At 42.7% G+C, this 18,234-nt stretch overlaps 1 protein-coding gene across 3 annotated transcripts in view; it reads left to right on the forward strand.

The window, feature by feature from the left end:
• Positions 1-9,506, forward strand: part of Atp6v1a (ATPase H+ transporting V1 subunit A) — a 53,104-nt gene extending 43,598 nt beyond the window's left edge. For all 3 annotated transcript variants that reach the window (NM_001108318.2, XM_087576893.1, XM_087576895.1), the window contains exons 13-15: positions 3,952-4,046; positions 5,830-6,001; positions 7,304-9,506. In NM_001108318.2, coding sequence (NP_001101788.1) covers positions 3,952-4,046; positions 5,830-6,001; positions 7,304-7,396 — 360 coding nt within the window. In that variant the 3' untranslated portion in view covers positions 7,397-9,506. The remainder of the gene's footprint in view (positions 1-3,951; positions 4,047-5,829; positions 6,002-7,303) is intronic.
• Positions 9,507-18,234: the final 8,728 nt, after the last annotated feature.

The following is an 18,234-nucleotide window of genomic DNA, read 5'->3' on the forward strand; positions in this document are numbered from 1 at the left end:
AGAGCTAAACAAAGAATTCACAGCTGAGGAATATCGAATGGCTGAGAAGCACCTAAAGAAATGTTCAACATCCTTAGTCATCAGGGAAATGTAAATCAAAACAACCCTGAGATTCCACCTCACACCAGTGAGAATGGCTAAGATCAAAAACTCAGATGACAGCAAATGCTGGCGAGGATGTGGAGAAAGAGGAACACTTCTCCATTGTTGGTGGGATTGCATTCTGGAAATCAGTCTGGAGGTTCCTCAGAAAATTGGACATAGTACTACCTGAGGACCCAGCTATACCATTCCTGGGCATATACCCAAAAGATGCTCTAACATATAACAAGGACACGTGCTCCACTATGTTCATAGCAGCCTTATTTATAATAGCCAGAAGCTGGAAAGAACCCAGATGCACTTCAACAGAGGAATGGATACAGAAAATGTGGTACATCTACACAATGGATTACTACTCAGCTGTCAAAAACAATGTCTTCATGAAATTCAGAGGCAGATGGAATGAACTGCAAAATCTCATCCTGAGTGAGATAACACAATCACAGAAAAACACACATGGTATGCACTCATTGATAAATGGAAAATGAAAAAAAAAAAAACCAAAAAGCTCAGAATACCTAAGATACAATTCACAAAGCACATGAAGCTCAAGAAGGTAGACCAAAATGTGGATGCTTCAGACCTTAGAAGAGGGAACAAAATACTACAGAAGGAAATACAGAGACAAAATGTGGAGCAGAGATTGAAGGAAAGGCCATCCAGAGACTGTCCCACCTAGGGGGATCCATCTCATATACAGACACCAAACCCAGACAGTATTGGGGATGCCAAGAGGTGCATGCTGACAAAGGATCCACATTTGGTTCCCAGCACTCCATGGCAGCTCATCACTGCCTGTATGTGGATGTGTACATGAGAGTGCACGTGTTGGGAGCTAGAGGTTCAAACAGTTGCAGTCAGTTATGAGGTGGTGTGGGAATCAAATCCCCATCTTGTGAAATAACAGTGTATGTTCTTAATTTCTGAACCATCTCTGCAGCCTTAGAAAAGGCAAATCTATGATAGAGACACCTCCTGCCAAGGCCAATGACCTGAGTTCAATTCCTGGGACCCACGTGGTAGCAAAAGAAACTGCAGAAGATTGTCCTCTAGCTTCCACGTGCATGTTATGGCATGCACACATGCACACACCCATAGAAATAAATAAATGTGTGAGTGTGTGTGTATGCACAGATACATAATATATAAATGTTAAAGAAAACCAATCTTCTAAGACTCTCTTTGTTGTGTAGGATTAGAAAAGGACTTCTGCAGTTTTCCTTAAATATAACAAGAGAAAGCAGTGGTGGTGCTGGAGGACGGCTCAGTGGTCCAGAGCGCTTGCTGTTCTTTCAAAGGATCCACATTTGGTTCCCAGCACTCACATGGCTGTCTGTAATTCCAGTTCCAGGGGATCAATTATCCTTTTCTGACCTCTGTGGCACTGGGTACACATGAGCATACTGAAATATATGCAGGCAAAATACTCATACACACAACATAAATATAATGAAGTTTTTAGTAAAATTGATGGTCTGCTGTCTAAAATATAACCAAAGGATAGAGTGGACAGATGTAAAAAGGAAACCAGAAATATTACAGAGCTATAGTGAATCTTTCAAACAGCAATGATACAACAATCTATACTAGTTTGAATGGCAAAAATTGTACATCTGGGTATTGCCAAGCACTATGGGATCTGGGACTGGCGTACAATTGATGGGTGTGTCATCTGGAGTGGCCTTAGTAGACACAGTCTACTAAGCCTTGAGTCTTCAGCAGAGAGATACAGAGGTAGAAAATGAGATGAAATTGGAGAGCCCTCTACTGAGGGCAAAGACAGAATATAAAAAAGATGGAGGGTTCAGCCAGGCAGTGGTGGTACCTGCCTGTAATCACTCAGGAGGCAGAGACAGGTAGATCTCTGAGAGTTCACAGCTAACTTGCACTACAGAAGGAGTTCTAGGATACCTAAGACTACAGAGAAACTACAAAGTTTCCAGAGAAACTATTGTCTGGAAAAAAATGGAGAATGTGCATACAGAATGAAATTGCCAAGGTTGAAAGGAATGAATTATGTAGCAAAGAATAGCATGGTGGATCTTAAAATCAGCATGTCAAAGCACCAGAGAATGCTTTAAATAATGAAAATTCTTTCACAAAATAAAATATACATTTTTGTATCATTTAAAACAAAACATGATTAAAGGATTTACCTGTGGTTGAAGAAAGAGAGATGAAAGAAATTTTTTGAAAAGAAAGCTATGAAAGTCTTGCTTCTTCCCTAACTCTAGGACTGGCACCTTTCTCCTCTTGTTAGTGAACCCAGCGACAATGGTATTATCTCATGTTTGCCCAGGTGATTGCTAACAGCATTTGAGGCAGTGATACTTAGTGATTGAGGCTCTATAACTTAGCTTACCAATAAAACAGCACTGCATAAGTGAATACTTAGTATCCACCATAGTTCTAAACAGCCTGTAATGTGAAAAACAAAGTAACTTTGCAAACTGTTTAGATTTCTGTCAAGCAGACTTAAAAACTGGATTCGAGTAATAGACAGTGTAGGATATTGAGAAATACTTTAAAAACAGGTAGGGTGGTGGGGGAGGACCAGGGAGTGGTGGAGGAAAGGGAGAAATAGAATCAATCATTGAATATGATTCTAAGAAAATACATGTTAAAAGCATGTAGAGCTTAGATACTGGAGAGTTGGCTCAGCAGTTAAGAGTACTGACTGCTGTTCCAGAGGACCTGGATTCAATTCCCAACGTCCACATGGGACCTCACAGCTGCCTTTAACTCCAGTTCCAGAAGATCTGATGCCCCTTTTTCTGTCCTCTGCCAAGTACTGCACACACACTGGACACAGACATCCCCGAAGGCAAAACACCATACACATACAATAAAGATAACTAAATTTAAAGGGGGCGTTGGAGAAGTAGTTCAGAAATTAAGAGTACTTACTGCTCTTGTAGAGAACCCAGGTTCTGTTTACGGCACCCACGTCCAGCAGTTCCAGAGCATCTGGCACCCTCTTCTGCTTCTGGGACCATGTGCACACATGGTGCACCTGAACACACCCCGCTGTACACACATACACATTAGATGCTTTCCTAAAGTAATCAGGGCCAGTGAGATGGCTCAGTGGTTCAGAGCACTCACGTGGTGGTTTACAGCCATCCCTAAGTCCAGTTCCAAGTTATCCAGTGCTTTCTCCTGACCTCTGTGAGTCAGGCACACACAGTGCATACATACATGCAGGCAGATACACATAAAATAATTTCAAAAATTAAAAGCATACTTGTGTTGATAGCAGTATTGTCCACAGTAACAAGAGTGAAAGTGACTTGAATGTCTACTTATTAGTGAATGAACAGACCGTCATTAGTAAGTTCAGTGTGGTGGTATCATATGCTGCAACACTGAAAATGTGGAGGGCATTCTAAAGGAAATAAGCTAGTCATAGAACAAACAGTGTGTGATCTTACTGGTCAGCTGTCTAAACTAGGAAGGAGAGCAGTGCAGTTTGTGGGCCTAGGGTTTCGGGGTGCAAGAGGGACAAGTTTAAAAAGAGCTCACAGCAATGCGATTGTGCTTTATACTGCGGAACTTGGAGAGGTTCAATTCAGACCTGCCTGAAACTCACTTTGCTATCCAGGCTAGCCTCAAACTCACAGCAATCCTTCAGCTTCAGCTGACTAAATACTGAGATCATAGGCGTGAGCCACTATGCCTATCTGCTAAATGCTAGATTTCATATTTATGTGACGTTTTACCACTATTAAAAAGCATAAAGGTATTTATTAGTAATAAGTGATTGCATGTTGATGTATACTTGCTAATTGATTGTTACCATGGATCCCATGCGATGGAGTAAATTTCTTAAGGTATCCTTTTCTTTCCTAGGCGTCTTTAGCAGAGACAGATAAAATCACCCTGGAGGTAGCAAAACTTATCAAAGATGACTTCCTACAACAAAATGGGTACACTCCTTATGACAGGTATGCTCGCCGCCCTGATTCCCTTCTTTGAGGAGTTTCTGTTGTGTTTTAGCAAAGAGCCACCTGCACAGTGAAGCTTCCTCATATGTGTGCGTTCTGGTTCAGTATATTGCTTACTTTATATGTTCATAGCAGACATCTAATATGCCCCTTGCCTCAGTCTGCTTGGTAGTCAGATTCTGACAGTATTTTCATCACACCCATCTATAATTAGAGTGAATTGTGGCTTTGTGTGCAGACCTGGGGGAGCATCACCTGCCTCAGCTTTCTTCCCTGCTGCTTTCTACCAGCCTCGCCTAAGGATTTGTTTTGTGCTTCCTCTGCCTTACTTCATATGAGTACTAAATTTCTTGCTACAAAGAAATCTTGCTGAGTGTCCCCGCCACCTTCTTCCACCCCTTCCCCATGCTTTTCTGTTTGCATATTCTCTACTAGTGCTGGGGCATTTTCAAGAGAACCTGTTTTAAACATTAAGAATTTGAGTCCTTTGTCTTAAGCTACCCTTCTCTCTTTAATCGTATTTGACTCCATAAAAAAAAAGAGAGAGACAGAGAGACAGAGAAGGGGAGAAAGAGGGAGGAAGGGATGGAGGGAGGTGGAGAGGGAGAGAAGGAGAGAGAGAGAGAGAGAGAGAGAGAGAGAGAGAGAGCGCACTAGGGAAATGGCTCAATGTACCTAGGTGTTTTTTTTTTGGTTTTTTTTTTTTTTTTTTTTGTTCTTTTTTTCGGAGCTGGGGACCGAACCCAGGGCCTTGCGCTTCCTAGGTAAGCGCTCTACCACTGAGCTAAATCCCCAGCCCCTATGTACCTAGTTTTAAGTCCCCCAAATCCACACAAAACGAAGCACAGTAGCACATATTTGTGTCCCTTCCTCCTATGGTTTAAGGTGGATGCTAGAGACAGAATCCTAGGAAGCTCATGGACCAACTAGAAGCTAGTGTGGCATTCAGAGCTTCACAGCAGTGGACGGCAGAGGCTCTCAGAAGATGAAAGGCAAGGGCTGACACCCAAGATGAAAGCTGAGCAAATAGAAGGATTGATCAGAATGTAGGGCAAGTAAAAAATAGGCCAGTGTGTCAGCCTCAGAACCCTGTTCTGTCCTGAATGGAACCACTACAGGAAGAAAACAGGCAGAAATCTTTAGAAAAATTATAATAAGGTACATGGAATTGAGTATTTGTGTGTATATCTGTGTGTCTCTGTCTGTCTGTCTGTCTGTCTGTCTGTCTGTCTGTCTCTGTATGCTTTTAAAAGGTATGGGTACATAAAAATGAGTATACTTAAAGGAAACAGAGGACTGTGGGTATGGAGGGAAATGACAGCTTCCCTGCCAGTGAGAAAAAGTGAGGGAGGGAGATACGGGGGTGCGGGATTGGGGGAGATTGGGGTGACTTTAGCAACTTTTCAGTTCTCTGCTTCCCTAGTTATTATTCCTTAAACCTTATCTCTGGTCACAAGGGGTCTCCATTACTCAGTTGTTTTACTATTTGAGCTACGTACTGAATTGCGTGTACAAACCGACTGCTGACTAGTCACTAGAGTGGGGCAGTCCTGCCCCAGCCTTCTGACAGTCTCAGCAGAACAGTCAGCATCCTCTCAGTACATGCATATCCATGTCCCTGTGCGCCATCTAACTGTCTTTACCCCACTGTTTCAGTCCTTATGTATCGTCTAGTGACCGGCAGCGGAATGTATACTACAGAAACAAATGGCTAGGGATCCGTAGCTAGATTCCATGTAGTGAAGATGTGAATTTGCTAACTCCCTGTTGTTCGTTTCCCTAGGTTCTGTCCATTCTATAAGACGGTGGGGATGCTGTCCAACATGATTTCATTCTATGATATGGCCCGCCGGGCTGTGGAGACCACCGCCCAGAGTGACAATAAGATCACATGGTCCATTATCCGTGAGCACATGGGGGAGATTCTCTATAAACTTTCCTCCATGAAATTCAAGGTATATTTGCTTTCTACTCTAGCTTTTGTTAGTAAGAAACCAACTGTTCTTTCCCACACCGTCTGCCTCACTCCTTCCCTCCCGTCTTCCTTCCTCCCTACTTCCTTCCTTTTTTCCCTTCCTCTCTTTCTCCCTTCCTCCCTTTTTCTTCCTTTCTATCCTATTTGAGTTCCAAACTGGAGGTATGAAATTTGCATTTTTCTTTTCTGTTGAAGATTTATTCTCAATTTACTTATGTATCTATGTGCATTTGTCATACATATATGTGCCACAGGTGTGTAGAGACTGTGGAGACCAGAAGTAGGTGTTGGACACCTGCAGCTGGTACGTGCATGCAGTGAGGGTACTGAGTGCTCAGCTTGGGTCCTCTGAAAAGGCAGCAAGGCTTTATCTCTGAGCCCCTCATGCACACTTCTCATCTTACGCTGCTTAGGTTGCATAAAACCAAAACAGCCTTCCAGGCTCTGTTCACTCAGGAACTCCATAGGTAAAGATTGTAGTGTCATTTCTGTGGGGCTGAGAGACGGTCGTCTGTAAGAGCACTTACTGCTCTTACAGAGGGCCTATGTGCAATCCCAGCACCCCACCCACATGGTAGATTCCTGAAATTCCAAGGATCTAGCACCTTTTCTGACTCCCAAGGGCTCTTGCACACAAATGATATACAGATATACACTCAGACACACACATGTGCGTTTTTAAAAAAAGATTATAGTATATCATATCCAAAATAAACCCTAATTTTTGTCTCTGTCTTAGCTACTGGCAGTTTAAAGTGTTTGATGAATTAGATTACATTTCATTATTTCTCATGTCATGATTTACAAGCACATATAATAATCATCCATTAAAAATGATGCTTTGGGTATATTTATGCTACAGAAACAGAGGTCCAAGTCTAGAAGCCACAAGGTGACTTAGTGGATAATGGCCCTTGCTGCTAACCTCAGTGGCCTGGATCCAGTTAATGAGCTGTACTAGATTACTGATCATGCTTCACTTCATCTGAATTCTAACTTCCACGTGTTGTATACACACATCTAATGTGTGATGCTACAAGATTCCCACTAATTTACACATCGCTAAGGTTTGATCATTGTGGGTCAATAGCAGGCAAAATTCAGAAATGAAGTGTTGGTTTGGTTTTAGTCCAGCTGCACATTCCCACTGTAAAGAAAGTTGGGTTTACCTGTGACTTACCAGTGTCCTCAAGGTAAGTTGGCACTCCATATTAATAAATCACCTATCACACATCTAGAAAGTCCTTTGCCATAGGTAAATTTGTACTGTTTTCTTTTTCAGGATCCAGTGAAGGATGGCGAGGCAAAGATCAAGGCCGACTACGCACAGCTTCTTGAAGATATGCAGAACGCATTCCGTAGCCTGGAAGATTAGAACTGTGACTTCTCTCCTCCTCTTCCGCAGCTCATATGTGTATATTTTCCTGAATTTCTCATCTCCAACCCTTTGCTTCCATATTGTGCAGCTTTGAGACTAGTGCCTCGTGCGTTCTCGTTCATTTTGCTGTTTCTTTGGTAGGTCTTATAAAACACACATTCCTGTGCTCCGCTGTCTGAAGGAGCTCCTGACCTTTGTCTGAAGTGGTGAATGTAGTGCATATGATACACAGTGTAACATACACATTGTAACATATACGTTCTGTAAACTTGTATGTAAGGTGACTACCCCTTCCCTCCTCTCCAGTAAACTGTAAACAGGACTACTGCATGTGCTCTATTGGGGATGGAAGGCCAGATCTCCATACCGTGGACAGGTACATAAGGAAACTAGACCACTTGCAACTTAGTGTTTGTTGAGTAACCATTTTGCAGGAAGTATTTCCATTTAAAAAACAAAAGATTAATGTTCCAATTATTTGTAGCTTCCCCAGTATCAATCAGGACTGTTTGTGGCGCACTTGGGAACTATTTTGTTTTCCTAACAGACGTTTGCAAGGCTGAACGTAATAGATAAATCAGTTCCCTCTGAAAGTGTGAAAGTAAAAAGAGAGCTAGGTGGTCAGACTTAAATTGACATCGTCTTGTTTAAGCATATTTTATTTCACTGAGAGATTTAATATCAAGGACTTTTATATACTCAATTACTAGGAAATCTTTTTTTAAGTACAATTTAAAAATCATTGAAAATGTGATCCACATCATAGCCATTTTCCTTATATTTAGTCAGATGAGCTCAGAGTGGGGAGGGTGTGGGTTAGAATACCACAAGGACACGCAGCAGTGCCTGCAGGCAGTGTGGCCGGGGGCCAGAGCGGCATTGTTTTCACGAGGTACGTGTGTGGCGTGTGTGTTTGCTTGTTGACACTCTGAAAACAGCAAGCTTACCAGTTCCAGGAAATATTTTGTTTTCTTTCACTGGCTCAGAAAGCTCCTCAAAGTACCTGGTCCCTGAAGCTTCCTATCTGTTAATAGAGACGAGAGAGGTTCTTAAATTTAACTGGTGACAAAACAAAAAGAAAAAAAAGATCGATTTTTGTCTTGCTGTTTTGGTGTGTTTAAATAATAATTCCATATTTGCATAACGAGGCTCGCTTCTGAGAGCTTGGAGATCGTGCTCCCTCTTCACTCTCCGGGGTGATAATGCTGGCGCCATGCTACCTCTTCAGGAGGGGAAGGGGATTGAACATGGCTAACACTCTCAAGTACACAAGCGTAACGACAAAGTATTTATTTTAAGCCTTGGTATGTTGTTTAAATTATTAGGTGGTGCATTTCTTATGGTCTTTTGGGTAGACATAGTATACACTTCAGATGTAATGTGTAAATCCTTGCTAGTGCATGTCTACACGATAGACTGCTATTCAAGAAGGATATTCTTCCACATAACAATTTAAAAACTATTAAATCAGATATGGATTATGCAATGACTTGTTGAGAGGTGGATTAACGGTGCTGCTTAATCAGTTTGCTTCCAATATGGCTTCGTATCCAGAAGCCCTGACTAGTGGAGATGAGAAAGATTTCAAAACCTGTCTGCCTACACCTACCAGCAACCTAGGCTTGTGATCAGAATGAATGATCCCAAGAAACTACTTGACCAAGTGTGTTTTGTTGTCCTGGATTTGAGATGTGCGTTCTTCCTCCCTCTGAGACTGTTGATGTATGAGTGTGAAGAAGTTACAGAAACAACGCTCAGATTTTCACGGTAACTTTCCCTCTGCCCACACTGTAGAGTTTCAGATTGTTCACTGATAGTGCTTCTTTCGTAAGGATGTGTTAAAATATAGCAGTCTTTTTAAAAGATTATGCAGTTCTCTATTTATTGTGCTGTGCCTGGTCCTAAGTGCAGCCGGTTAAACAAGTTTCATATGTATTTTTCCAGTGTTAAATCTCATACCTATGCCCTTTGGAAAGCTCCATCCTGAACAATGAATAGAAGAGGCTATATAAATTGCCTCCTTATCCTTAAGATTTCACTATCTTTATGTTAAGAGTAATGTATAATTATTAAAATCTATGAAAAATAAAAAGTGGATTTAAATTAACTTTTCTTTCCCTTTTTATTCTTTTTGCGGGGGAGTAGGGCCAAGAGCTCTGAGAAAACACTGCACCTTGTGTTGTGATTTACTGTCACAGTATATCCTGAAAGTGTTTCCCTGTGTACCTGTACTTGCATCTTGCAGTTGGGTTGTGGCACATACACAACAGCCTGTACCGCATCCTACAGTCACAGCACAGGGCGGTTGGGAGATACAGTTTGCAGAATGATTTCCCATTATCAGGGAGCTAGAGACAATCTGTAATGCCCATTCCAGTTTTTGTCAATTTAACTAAGTGTTGTAATGCAAACAATTTTAGATCTAATGTAGCAATTTACTCACATCCATTGTAGCTTTCTGATGTGGTATCTAGATGCACATATATATGGGGGTTATCAGATTGGCTGGCATGGCTGGAACTGCACAGTCCAACAGTGGCCGTCTACATGCTCAACAGTCAGTGCCCAGTCCAAGAGAGACTGAGGAGAACTCCAGAGTTCATGTGGAAAGGCCGGAGCAGCTGGAGTCTGGCATCTATGAGTAACAGCAACAGGCATTCAGGAAGACAGGCTTTTGCATTAATTGTCTCTTCCTCCTGCCTTTGTTCCACCAGGACCCCAGCCTGTTGGATGATGTCAACCACGTTTAGGTTTGGCCTTTCTTAGTTGACATACTATCTCTAGAAATGGCTGCACAGACACATCAAGAAATACGCTTTACTAATATAGGTGTCTCAACCTGTTAGTCGGGGCTCTCTTGGGGAACAGAACACAACTAGAGGGAGAGTATTGGATCAGCGTATACAATATGCACTGAGTAGTCCAAAACTGGCTGTCTTACACTGGATATGTCTAGAATCTGATGACTTTAACATCACAGTCTGGTGCTGAAGGTCCAGACTAAAGAGCCACTAGGCTTCAGTCGCGTGGGGAACCAATGAGACTGAGTTGTAATGTCCCTGAAGAATGGCAGCATTAGTGACAAGCTGCAGCACAGAGTCACTGAATTTAATTTGCGTGCACAGCGTGAGAGCAAGCAGGAAGACCAAAGTCTTTTCTCTTGGGCCTCCCTATACCTGTCTCACCACTGGAAGGTTCTGCCCGGATCCGTTAATGAATCAAGAAAATCCCTCATGGGCGTGTTCAGATACTTGACTCTTAGTTGGTTCTAGATCCAGTCAAATCGGCAACCAAGGTTATTGGTTGGAGTTCCTCGAGAGAAACAGAACTGTCTTAGGGGTTTATCATTGTGAAGAGACATTGTGACCAAGGCAACTCTTATAAATTCATTAATTTCATTGAGGCTGGCTTACCATTAAGAGGTTTAGTCTGTTATCATCATGATGGCAGACATGGTACTGGAGAAGGAGCTGAGAGTTCTACCTCTGGATTCGCGGGTCGCAAGAAGAGAATGCCATTAGACCTGGTTTGAGTTTCTATGGCCTCAAGGTCTGCCCCCCCCCCCCCCCCGTGATACACTTTCACAATAAAGCCACACCTACTCTAGCAAGACCACACCTCCTAATAGTGCTACTCCCTATAAGCCTATGGAGCCATTTTTATTTCAACCACCACAATAACTGATAGAACATGTATGTGCGACTGACTGACTGGCTGGCTTACAGAGTACTTTAACAATGACCGTCTCCCTTGAGAAGTCCAAGAAATATTCAGTCCACGAGAAATTCACAAGGACGCTTATACATTACAGCGTGGGTTTTTGGTGGGCTAGGTGACATCTCAGTGTGTACGGCATTATTGTAACTCTGAGGACACAAGGGAACACTCAAGTGAGTGTTAAAATGGCACAGAAGTCAGCCCAAGAGTCAAAGTTGGTTCTGAAACAAGGATTTGACTTCAGCTTCTCCAGGAAACATCAGTTGGGGGAAGGGAGGAGCACAAAATGGACAGAGGGAGGGAACAGAATGGAAAGGAACCAATAAGTCATTGTCACCAGGCATGGTGGAACATGCCTTTAATCCCAGCACTCAGGAGACAGAAGCAGATGGAGCTTTGAGAGTTCCAGGCTGGCTTTGTCTAAAGACTCTTAAGTTCAAGGATAGCCAGAGCTACAAGGAGAAGCCTATCTTGACCCCCTCCCCACTCAAAAAAAAAAAAAAAAGTCATTGTAAATCCAAGCTGACAGCCTGTGGGACACAGTGCTGCTGAGGAATTCTGGGAACTAGAGAAGATACACATCTCAGGTGTCCACCGGGAGGCAGCACATGAGTCATCCGGTGACAGCCAGCCTCTGCCAACCTTCCACTGAAACTCGTTCTCACAAAGACATGAGGAATCACTGCCTAGATCGCGTGGTTGTGTATAGTCACACAGGATTACAGAAATGAGACTGAGCATGCCCGGCATGACTCACAACCATAACATTAAAAGAAGCCAAGCAGGGGCTGGAGAGATGGCTCAGTGGTTAACCACCTGGTGGCTCACAACCATCTGTAATGAGATCATATGCCCTCCTCTGGTGTGTCTGAAGACAGCTACAGTGTACTCATACATAAATAAGTCTTTTTAAAAAATCCAAGCAAAAACACCCAACTTATATAAAATTCAAAACCAAAATTTGAAGTCAGGATAGCAGCTGCATGCACTGAGAAAAGAGGGAAACAGCAGAAACATCTGGAAGAGGGATTCAGGTGTTAGTGATGCGCTGGGTCCTGCAGGCTTCTGTGTGTTACCTTAGTAACAATTCATAGGCGCTGTGTGTGCTAAAACTTTATAAAATACACAATTATATATAGGTTTGTGGTTATCAATCAACAAACATATAAGTAATGTTATATAAAACGTTGTATACTTATATGTATGGAATAATTAATGAAAAAAGGAGCCATGGATTTGAAAGAACAAGAAGGGGTGTTTGGAGGGATGAAAGGGAAGGAGGAAATAATATCATCTCATAAAAGAAAGAATTTTAAAAACCGATTTAAAAAAAATGGCATGACAAGTCTTTATGGAAGTTACACTTCATGTATGAATATACTGCAGAAAGTTTGCTTTGAGAAAGTCATAATTATGACTAAGGAATTTCAAGTATTTGAATTCATTTCACCCTATGAAGCATCATGGCTTAACAATACTATTGGACAGCTTTGCCAATAAGAGCACTTTTGCTCTTGAGGCTGGCCTGGGTTTGATTCCCAGCATCCACTTGTGGGATTTAAAACCATCCGAAACTCCAGTTCTAGGGGATCCAATGCATTCTTCTGATTTTCTGGAACATCATTCACACACGTGTTACATATTCATACATGTTCACACACACACATGTTACATATTCATGCATGCAGGTAAAATCACATACAGAAATAGGTCTAAACAGGGGTTGGGGATTTAGCTCAGTGGTAGAGCGCTTGCCTAGGAAGCGCAAGGCCCTGGGTTCGGTCCCCAGCTCCGAAAAAAAGAACCAAAAAAAAAAAAAGAAATAGGTCTAAACAAAACAAAACAAAACATACTCTCAGGGGCCAGTGAGATAGCTCAGCAGGCTAGAAGGTGCTTGTCAGGAAGGCCTGACAATCTGTGTGAGAGCCACTGAACCCACCTAAAGGTAGAAAGAGAACGACTCTATAAGGCTGTGCTCTGACCTCACACAATCAATGCGGCATGCCCACACCCACTCTAATCATAATGACAGCACTAAGTTAGAAGTGTGATTAATGTTTACCTAATAAGATGACTTTTATTCCTGTTTGGCTTTTTAGCTTGCTGTTTTCTACTGGAAGTAGAATTTAATTTTATTAAACTTAAATTACTTACATACCTATTTATTTTGGTGTTGAGGACCAAACTCAGTGCCTTGGCATATTGGGCAGGTGCTCTTCTCACCTGCAGCCCACGAGACCCCAAACTTCTCAACTGGGGAGCTTTCTGTCTCCTTTGCAGCCAGTAGCTTGCTTTGTCGGGTTAACTGTTGAGGCTTTGAGAACTTGCCTGTTCTTGGAACAGAGAGAGAAGCTAGCCCAACCACACAGTCATAGATTGCTAATAGTCTCATCCGTCGTAGTGTAGGCAGAGTCACACGAGTGTGTGTTCAGATGCTTTTGAGTACGTCCCTCAGCCCTCAGCAATGAATGGTTTAAAGCAGGGTTAAGGTATTAAATGATCATACATGTAAGGTATTAAATGATCATACATGTAAGGTATTAAATGATCATATATGTGTTTTAAGTCTAAAGCATCTACAACCCACTTGTCCAAAGATAAGATCATATAGTGTTGCGTTAATAACACTGATGCCTAAGCCCTACCCTAGACCAACTGGGAGTCTTCCAAGTCCAGAAGGGGTAGGAGAGTCAATGCTAAGAGACCTCCCAGTTAATTCTTAACAGTGGGGCAAATCTGGGGACAGTGCTTAGCTTCCATACTTAGCTGTAAAGGGCAACGTGAGAAACTTCAGCTGAGGTAAGGATGCTCTCACACATTCGATAGCTTTATCACGTTCTCAGTATTGTACAGTTTTCCCGTGTATCCTGACATTCGTCCGTACAAGCGCTCACAGCGCTGCGCTGAGTCACACGTGTTGTCTGCCGCTGGGACAGAGTTTTCCTAAATCATGAAAGTGGAGCAGTATTTTTATACCTATGGATTTCAAATGATTTCCATGATTGCTCCGGGAATACACTTAGTGGGATAGCAGTTCCTCTTCTCTACGTGTCTCTAGAAGCAGATCTTAAAAGGAAGCAAAAGGAAACAATTCTGAAGCCTTAGTTCATGAATATAATTACAAGGAGTATAATTCAATCCCATTTCAAAAGATTCGTCCGGGATTTAAAATTCCTTTTCTTGACTCTGTTGCGATGGTTTTTAGTTCCGATTCTAACCGTCTTCTGAACAGCACGTCTATGTTCATGACTCCCAGACAGCTAGTGCATTTAGCATTTACTTGATGACTTCAAATTGCACTAAGAGTTTTGGGACACCTTGCGTAAAAGCTCTAAATTGCCTTCAATCACATAAAACCATACTCACAGCCTTTATTTTCAAATCGTGCACTTTATTTTAAAGTCGTTATGGACCCCCTTTGTTGAAGTCCCTTAAAAAGTGATTTAGCGCTGCATTTCCCACGCATTACACTGAGGCTGGTTTCTTTGGGAGCAACTGCTAAAATGGAAATGGGGGTACAAGTCGCTCAATAAGAATCAACAGAAAGAAAGGGGAGCGAAAGCAGGATGAGAAGCGACATCAATGTACACAGCAGCATGGCTTATATGTGGCCACTCTCGGTGAACACTCTGGGGGAAATATTGCCAGAGTTGATACTCATCCTGAAATGCAGGTCTGTTTTTTCTTATCTTTTAGTTCTCAGATTACAGAAATCATCAGCATCATGAAAGACCCAGTGTCATGAAAGAAGCCTGCCAACAAGTATTTACCAATGGTACCTGTGAGCTAAAAGCCAGATTGACTATTTTAGCATCAGATAAAATGTAAGTGCTCCCTAGATATATATTTAAAAGGCTTTCAGGTTAATAGTGACCTGATCTGTAGAAATTCATTACCAAATGAGTTTCAGATGTCAGGCTGGAGAAACATCTCAACAGTTAAGAGTGCTTGCTGCTCTTGCAGAGGACTAGAGTTTGGTTCCAAACCTGGAGGTCCAGCAGCTCACAGCTGCCTGTGACACCAGCTCTAGGGATCCAGCACCCTCTTCTGGCTTCTGTAAGAACTCTGTGTGTGTGTGTGTGTGTGTGTGTGTGTGTGTGTGTGTGTGTGTGTGTGTGTCTGGCTTCTGTAGGAACTCTGTGTGTATGTGTGTGTGTGTGTGTGTGTGTGTGTGTGTGTGTGTGTGTGTGTGTGAAAACTTCAGATGCGGTTATGTCCTGGCTAATTTTATGTGAACTTGATACAAGCTAGAGTTATCTGAAGGGGAAGAACTTCAGTTGAGAAGACACCTCCATAAGATCTGGCTGTAAGTGGGCTGGAGAGATGGCCCAGCAGTTAAGAGCACTGACCTCCCTTCCAGAGGTCCTGAGTTCAACTCCCGGCAACCATATGGTGGCTCGCAACCATCTGTAATGGAATCCAATGCCCTCTTCTACTGTGTCTGAAGACAGTGACAGTGTACTCACAAACATGAAATAAATAAATAAATCTTAAAAAAAAAATCCGGCTGTAAGGCACTTTCTAATTAGTGACCAATGAGAATGGGTTCAGCCCATTGTGGGTGGGATCATCCCTGGGTTGGTGTAGTGATCCTGGATTCTATAAGAAAGCAAGCTGAGCAAGAGCAAGCCACGAGGAGCAAGCCGGTAAGCAGCACCCCTCCACAGCTTTTGCATCAGCTCCTGTTTCTAGGTTCCTGTCCTGTTTGAGTTCCTGTCTTGGCTTCCTTCATTGATGGATTACAATGTGGAAGTTTAAGCCCAATAAACCCTTTCCTCCTCAACTTGCTTTTCAGTTGTGGTGTTTCTATGAGGCAATAGTAACCCTAACTAAAAGAGTACTTCATAATGAGGGATATTTGAATCATGTGATTGTTATTCAAAGTGATAAAGTGAAAAAAATAAAGTAAAAAAAAAAACAGACATTATGTAGAGGTCCTAAAGGAGGAACTCACACAACTGCAAACCTACCCCTGCAGCTGCAGCTTTGCCCTTTGAGGTACATTAATTTTGCGTAAACCACATATTAAATCATCCTCACTCCTGACCCAGTGACAGTCTACTTGAGCTCCTCAAAATAATTTACAAATCAGTCACAATCTATTGCATGTAGAAAACGGCCTGTAGCAGGACACCGTGTCATGTAATTGTGTCTTGTAATGCCAGCATTTGGAAGATGGAGGCAGAAGGCTCAAGTCAAGGTGGGGACTCAGCTTCATGGGCAGTTCAAGTCAACCTGGACTACCAGAGACCTTGTCACACACAAAAGGGAATACTTGTGTCCTCGGCTGGTGGAAGTGCTTGGGAAGGATGAGGGGGTGTGGCCTCTTTGGAGGAGATGTATTACTAGGAACAGGTTTGAGGTTTCAAGTTCATGCCATTCCCAGTTAGCTCTCTCTGCCTCATGCCTTTAGATCCGGATGTAAGCTCTCCGCTACTGTTCCTGTGCCATGCGTGCCTGCTTGGCCTCATGCTCCCCACTATGATGGCCATGAACTAATCCTCTGGAACCATGAACCCCAAAACACATTTTCATGTATAAGTTGCATTGGTCCATGATGTCTTATCATAGAAATAGAAAAGTAACTCAGAAAGTAAGAAGGAAAGGATAGAGAAAAGAACGAAAATTGCCTGTGTTGTGAGCAAAAGTCATCTGTACCACATCCCCAACATTCAGTTTTATGAGACACTGGAGAGAGGGCTCAGTGGTTAGGAACACGTTCTGTTCTTGCATGGTTTCTTTCTCTGCACCTATGTCTATTGGTTACAATTACTTGTGACTCCAGGGAATCTGATGTTCTCTTCTAACCTCTATGGGTAGTGCATGCCTACACACATACACACACATACTACATGCATGCATGCACATGTGTGCAAACACAACTAAAATATAAAACATTCTAAAATTTTACATTGATTAAAAATGAATTCCCTAGAAATCGTACATGTAATATGCATGTTAAGCAGAAGAGAAACAAAGGATGGATTTATGGGGGTGGGGTGGGAAGAAGCAAACGAGGATATTTAATGTAAGGCTTATCTAACGCAAGAGGCTTCAAAGTATGAGGTCCTTAGGAAACATGTGGGCTTAAGTACCCATATGTTGGTCTATGAAGAGTGGGAAAATGGCGTATGCTTCATTTCTTCTGAACAGATCTATTCAGACACTCTTCTATTTGCCTTGAAGAGATAAATGTGTGCTTTTCCTCCTGGTGCAAGGAGGCTGCCTCTCAGATAACCTGCTTCCGACCAAGGTTAAAAAACTAGAACCATTTTCATCGCATTTTTCAGAGATAGGCAAGGAAAGGCCAGATACCTTCCTCTTTCTGTAGTTTCCCCAAATGCCTGCACATTTCTCTTTTAAAATGTAGTGGGGAGGTTGGGGGTTGGAGGTAATGAGTCCAAGGGCCCTGGGGAAAGAAAGTTGGGAGGGACATCAGTCTCCACATCTTCTTTGCCTTAAGCTTCTTGGTTAACACCAAAGAAGAGACCAGGGGTCCATCTGAGTGGTGACTGCCCATCCTATCAGTACATTCTTACATTCTTTCAGAAGCAAAAGACCTAATCCCTACTCCAGGGGCCCATGAACACCTTAGGTCCAATAGGAGAGTAGGGGGAGTCACCAGGGGATACCTGAACTCCAATAACCACCCCCTCAGAGTCGGTGCTGCCCAGCTCTGGGATCGCTTCCCTCTAAAGTCGGTAATGCTTGTCACTGGACTTTCGCTTTTTGCTGACATGTTTTCCTGTGTTTTGTTTTTTAACTGATGGAGAAAAAGATCCCACTAGCTGGCAGCCATCAGTAACCCTTCTAAAGCCCAGCAGATCTAAGATGGCTCCTGCCATCAGGCCCACATATCACATTCCTACCATCAGGAAGACCAAAAGGTGATGTGAATAGGAATGGCCCTCAGACACTCATGTGTTTGAATGCTTGGTCCATAGGGCATGGCACTATTAGGAGGTGTGGCCTTGTTGGAGTAGGTGTGTCACTGGGGAGTTGGGGGGGCAGGCTTTGAAGTCTCATATACTCAAGCTATGCCCAGTGTGGCACACAGACTCCTGATGCCTGTGGATCGAGACGTAGGACTTTCAGCTCTTCTCCAGCACCATGTCTGC

The sequence above is a fragment of the Rattus norvegicus genome, chromosome 11 (genome assembly GCF_021556685.1).
Source record: "Rattus norvegicus strain SHRSP/BbbUtx chromosome 11, alternate assembly SHRSP_T2T, whole genome shotgun sequence".
In the NCBI taxonomy this organism is placed as follows: domain Eukaryota; kingdom Metazoa; phylum Chordata; class Mammalia; order Rodentia; family Muridae; genus Rattus; species Rattus norvegicus.